We start from the raw sequence: 5557 nt of genomic DNA, 5'->3' as shown, positions 1-5557 counted from the left end.
GCTGCAGGCCACGCTCGCTGGGACCCCCGCCTGCACTCCGGCAGGGTACGGGCACCCGTCATGGGCAGCCCGGCTCTCTGCCTTGCCTGTACCCCGACAAGGTGCACGTGCCAGCAAGCAGATGGAGGTGAACACGCCAGGCGCGGGTTTATCCTGATTGCCTTTAAACCAAGCTGCCAATTGCTGTACTGCTCTCATGTCTTCCATGGCCTTGAAACAGAGCCAGGCTTCAAACCGTGTCTTTTTTCCACCCTTTATGCAGACAATTTGGGGCTGCTCCTTTAGGGACAGATTTGGCAGAGCCCTGGGCTGGGTTGCAAGAGGCTCAGCGTGGCCAGGCAGCGAGGGGCAGGGCGCAGCCACCAGCCCTCCTACAGCCCCGCTCCCCAAAGCACTCCCCAGTCTGCAGCTGAGCTGAATCAGCTGGAAGTTTCCTGTGCTGGGTGAAAGGGTCCAAATTCGGGATGATTTGATAATCGAGTGCAGCCCACTCGATAGCCAGGGAGAGATTTCCAAGTGTTCGTGCTGCGGGTGCCCAGGGCTGGAAGAAATAACTGACCCTGGGGAGTGGAGGGGGAGTTTAACTGATTTCCGAAGGAAACCAACTTAATGCAATTACGCCCCGTCTCTCCCTGGGCTTCCTGTACTTTCCAGCCCACAGGAACTGCAGCACAGGCAGGGGGGCAAAAGTTTAAAGATAACAATTTCCTCCAAATCTAAGAAAATAAACAGATGGGGGGGCACAGCTAGGGCCACTCTCCGGTGCGTGAGAGTGCAGAGCCCGAGCGGAGCAGGGTGTTACAAAGTGCTGGCCCCTTACAAGACCCTGGAGAGTCTCGGGAGGAGGGACAGAGCCCTTGAAAGCAGCACCCGGCTGGTGCTGGGCTGGCGGGGACTCGCTGCTCTCTTCACCCGTGCACCACTGCTGTGTGCCATCACGCAGGGCTGGAGGGCTGGGCTGCCGCAGCTCCGGGCACCGTGGACCTGCCTCTGCATTGGGCTGATGGAGAGATTGTCACCGAGTGGGACGGAGAGGAGCCGGTGGATTTTCTTGCACCAGGTATCATGTGTGCCACATCCCTGGGGTCCTGCTCTGCCATGGGGACCCCCTGGTGCTCCCGTGGGACATCCCACCGCATGAGGCGGTGGGCTCCATCCCAGGGCTGAGCGTGTTTCAATAACACAAGGCAGTGGGGGGGATTGGAGCGGTGGACCGGGACCCTGGGAGGGCAGGTTGGAGCTGGCCCTGCTCTAGGAGAGTGACCGTGGCTCCTGGTGATGCTGGTGGGAACAGGACCGTGCTGGGATCCCCAGCAGAGTTGGTGCATCCATGTCCTACAGACTTTCCTTCTCTTTCTCCTTGCAGAGAAGTTTCTGCAGAACCAGCGTCTCAGTTATGGGCAGCTCCTGTCCCTGCTGCTGGGAGCGGAGGGGAATGGGACAGGGATAGATACCGGGGTGCCCCTGCTCCGGGTCCAGCTGGTGCTGGAGGGCGAGGGGATGGAGATCACCATGTCCAGCAGTGAGAGCCAGCCCCAGCATGGAAAGCAGGCTGTCACCTTCAGGTACCCGTCACGGCATTTTGGGGAACCTCAGCTGGGCGTTGGGACACAACATGTCTGATCTTGCCTGGGCTGCTCTGTGCTGTGGGGTTCAGCCCCGCTGCCTGCCCCCCTTCGGGGATTTAACTGTGCCCCCACTGCTGCGCCCGGGTCCCAGTCGGGGAGCTGAGCTGTGCTGCGGCGTGTGGCTGTCAGGCTGGCCCTGTCCTTCCTCCCACGCTCCTTCTCCAACAGGCTGCACGAGGCAGAGGAGGGTGCGGAGCCTTCGCTCTCAGCCTTCAGCTTCCAGCGCCTGCTCTCCAACCTGACCGCCCTCCGCCTCCGCGTGAGCCGTGGCCCTGTGCAAGGTGGGTGGCTCCATGCAACGTCCCCACGGGGACCAAGCTGGGATGGGGCTGGGGACATCGAAGCAGCATCAGGCTCTCGGGGACGAGAGGCATTGCAGGGGGTGTGTTGGTGCAGGGGCTGGCTCCTCTCTGTGAACACCCTCGGGTTCTCCAGGAGGTATTTTGGGGTCTTTTACGCCTGTCTGGAGCGTTTCCAGGTGGGATGGAGAGAGCAGGGCCGGGGGACGTGCCGTCCCATTCTCACGCTGCTCTCTCCTCTCGCAGGCAGGCTGTCCCTGAGCGAGGTCCGGCTCACGTCCGCTCGCCCCGGGCCGGGGGCACAGGCAGACTGGGTGGAGGAGTGCACGTGTCCTCTGGGCTACGCCGGGCAGTTCTGCCAGTCCTGCGCGCCCGGCTTCAAGCGGGAGATCCCCTTCGGCAGCCCCTTCATCAGCTGCGTGCCCTGCGCCTGCAACCAGCACGGGGACTGCCACCCCCTCACAGGTGCGCACCCTCTGTCCCCTCCACTCAGCCCATCGCTGCGTGCACGGGTGACAAATTTCACGTCTTTGCTTGTTTCTGAGCGATGCTGGAAACCATCCGTGAGGTTGCGGTACCCCAAACTTGCAAGCTGAATTGCTTGGCTGGTTATAGGGACTGGGTTCATAACCGCAGAGACAGAGATAATAAGCAAACTGCAATAACGGTGGTAATTTATAAGAGGGGCATCTTTCATGGTGCTTTATGATCTTAAGGGAGGAGAAAGGAAAGGCACTGGACCTCAGTGGGGCAGGGGAAGCAGGGATCAGGGCCAGGAGCGAGGCAGAGGGTTTTGTCAGGATGGGTCTCGCAGGCAGCATCGCTGCCTGAGGAGCGGAGCAGGACTGGGCGCAGCCCTGGCGCCTGCAAACTGGGGGTGAACCTGAGCAGAGAAACAAGTAAAAGAGCAGGAAAATACAGCGGTGCCAGGCTTGTGGGAAGGCACCAGAGGGAGCCGGCTGTCGTGCTGCCAGCCCAAGCCCTGCTCTGGCTCCAGATCCAGCTCAGAGGTGCGTGACTGCAGCAGGGACTGTGGCTTGAAGGGAGGAAAAAGCAAAAGCAAAGTCTTCAGGGCAGCATGGCTGTGTCTGGGGTGGTTCGTGGGGTGTTGGCTCTCCCCTCTCCTGCCAGGCAAAGTGTCTGGGTGGCTTTGGCTGGGGAAGGGGGGCAGGATTGCAAACCGCTGCCCTGGAGCTTGAGGTGGCTGTGTGAATCCAGCACCAGCCTCGCTGCTGTCAGCCTCAGGGAAAGGCAGATCAGAGCCGTGAGGGGCTCGTGAGATGCTGCCTTGCTCCTCATCCACCCCTGCAGAAAGCAGCAGCTCTGATCGGCTCTGAAGAGCTTGGAAATAAGATGATGCATTTGGTACCCGGACAGAGTCCCTGGGGCTCCTCGCTGGCCGGCTCCCCTCGGTCAGGAGCGACAGTAGCGTATGGCTGGGCTGGAAGAGGCGTTGTGTTCAGCAAGTGCCCCTGCCCTGCCAGTGGAAACACAGCAGGAACTCTGCAAACTCGCCCTTCGTCTCGCAGAGCCGGAGCTGGTGCCGCCAACCGCACAATCCCCAGGGATGGGGCCAGGCTTTTGATGTTCTGGCCCAGGCGCTGCCAGCCCGAGCCAGCCCGCATGCTTCCTTTCATTTATTTTTCCACTCCTTCCTGCCACTTGCTTTTCCTTTCTTTTCCATCATCCGGCTCCGCCTGGATGTGGGAAAAATGGAAGAATGCCTGTTCCTTCCTGCGCAAGCCGCCTGGTATGACCCGATCCCACAAATCATGGGGAAAAATCCTCCCCCTGGCTCCTTCTCTCTCTCCAGTCAAGCAGAGCATCTGCCTGGAGGTGGGGGGGTTCCTTGAGCATCTTTCCTCCTTCTCCTCCTCCTCCTCCCAGCTGATTTCGGAAGGCTGTGACTCACCGGCTCGGCTCACAAGGAGACGCTCGCTCCCCACTGGGTGCCGGCCGGCTGCTTGTGTTTTCCATGACAGGCTGGAAACAACGCGCCTCATCGCTGAGAAATGTGTTGTCGATTATCACAGGCACCGGCAGACTCCGTGCATGTTGACGGTGCTGCCTGCATGCGCCAGCGCCGCCTCGTCTCCGTGCCGCAGGGGAGCGCGGGGCTGGCACTGGGGCCCCGGCATCATCTCCAAAACCTTCTCCCTTGAGCAAGGACGGGGCAGGGAGGGAAAACGTTCTGAGTCCTGGTTGGGGATGTGCAGTCCCAGAGTGATCCCTTGGCTGGAGCTGCGCATCCCTCTCGGCACCCACGGTGTGCCACGCTCAGCATTTGGCTCTCTATCCCTCCTGTGGTCCCTGCTGTTATTCGGGGCTGGGTTTTTGCAGACCCTCAGCTCCATTTTCCTCCTTGCAGGGCACTGCCAGTGCTTGCACAATACAGAAGGTCCCTCCTGCGAGCGCTGCAGCCCTGGGTTTTACGGCAATCCCTTCGTAGGGCGCTTTGATGACCTCAAGCCGTGCCCCTGCCCCGGCCACTCACCCTGCACCGAGGTGCCTGGCAGCGGGGAGGTGGTCTGCACCCACTGCCCCCCAGGGCAGAGAGGTGAGGCTGGGTGTGGGCAGGCGAGGGAGCCACAGGCAACGCTGGCACAGCCGGACCCTCCCCACCTTTTCGTCTTCCCCAGGAAAACGCTGTGAGCTCTGCGACGATGGGTTTTTTGGGGACCCCCTGGGGCAGAGGGGCCCCATGCATCCCTGCATCCCCTGCCAGTGTCACAAGAACGTGGATCTCAACGCCGTGGGGAACTGCGACCCTGTGTCCGGCCGGTGCCTGCGCTGCCTGTACAACACGACGGGCGAGCACTGTGAGAGGTGTCGGCCGGGCTTCTATGGGGATGCGCTGGCTCCTGACCCAGCTGGGAAGTGTGCACGTACGTACGGCCCCAAGGGCTGGCCCTGCTCCCCTGGGTCCCACCACAGCCAAAATCATCCCAGCACTGGAGGCAGAGGGTGGAAGGGGAATGCCCAGCAGGTTTAAGGGCTGATGGATGGTCCGGGTTGGCCTCAAATGCTCAGGAATGGCCTCTGCCCCCTCTCTCTGCTGCTGTCCTTCCCTGGAGATATCCCGGTCTGCAGGGGTTCAGACACTTGGAGCCCTGTTTGATGGGGAGGACATGGCCCTCCACGTTGTGAGGGGCTCAGCCCCGGCACCCCATTCCCGCTGCCCCATCCACCAGCCCCGTGCAGGGATGTAAGCAGTATTTTTTCTCCCATAGCTTGTGATTGCAACCCTGACGGCTCAGCCCCAGGGCTGGAGGGCTGCGATCCCAGCACAGGCCAGTGCCACTGCCTCCCACACGTGACGGGCAGAGCCTGTGGGCTCTGCCAGCCCGGCTACTACGGCCTGCAGCCCGCCGTGGGGTGCAAGAGGTATGCAGGGCACGGCATGGGGCTGCAAGGGGACAGCGGTGGCTCTGCGTCCCCGGCTCTGGTCTCTGCTCTTTGCAACCATTGCTTGCTCATCACTCTCCACCTCTCGGTGCCAGCTGTGAGTGCCACTCGACAGGGTCACGGGAGAGCGAGTGCCACGCGCTGACGGGGCAGTGCTCCTGCCAGCCAGGCGTTGCGGGGAAGCAATGTGACCGATGCCACCACGGCTTCTTCGGCTTCTCAGCC

General features: G+C 61.7%; 1 protein-coding gene across 1 annotated transcript in view; it reads left to right on the top strand.

Moving 5' to 3' along the window:
* The window catches only part of LAMC3 (laminin, gamma 3), a gene marked incomplete at its 5' end in the record, with an annotated part of 19111 nt that overhangs the window by 8260 nt on the left and 5294 nt on the right, over positions 1-5557 (top strand). The window contains 8 exons of the mRNA XM_009322180.1: positions 944-1060; positions 1367-1565; positions 1797-1909; positions 2174-2392; positions 4296-4484; positions 4567-4812; positions 5158-5311; positions 5428-5554. Coding sequence (XP_009320455.1) covers positions 944-1060; positions 1367-1565; positions 1797-1909; positions 2174-2392; positions 4296-4484; positions 4567-4812; positions 5158-5311; positions 5428-5554 — 1364 coding nt within the window. The remainder of the gene's footprint in view (positions 1-943; positions 1061-1366; positions 1566-1796; positions 1910-2173; positions 2393-4295; positions 4485-4566; positions 4813-5157; positions 5312-5427; positions 5555-5557) is intronic.

This window comes from Pygoscelis adeliae, unplaced genomic scaffold (assembly GCF_000699105.1).
Source record: "Pygoscelis adeliae isolate BGI_AS28 unplaced genomic scaffold, ASM69910v1 Scaffold114, whole genome shotgun sequence".
NCBI lineage: Eukaryota > Metazoa > Chordata > Aves > Sphenisciformes > Spheniscidae > Pygoscelis > Pygoscelis adeliae.
This window is presented reverse-complemented; position numbering and strand designations above follow the sequence as displayed.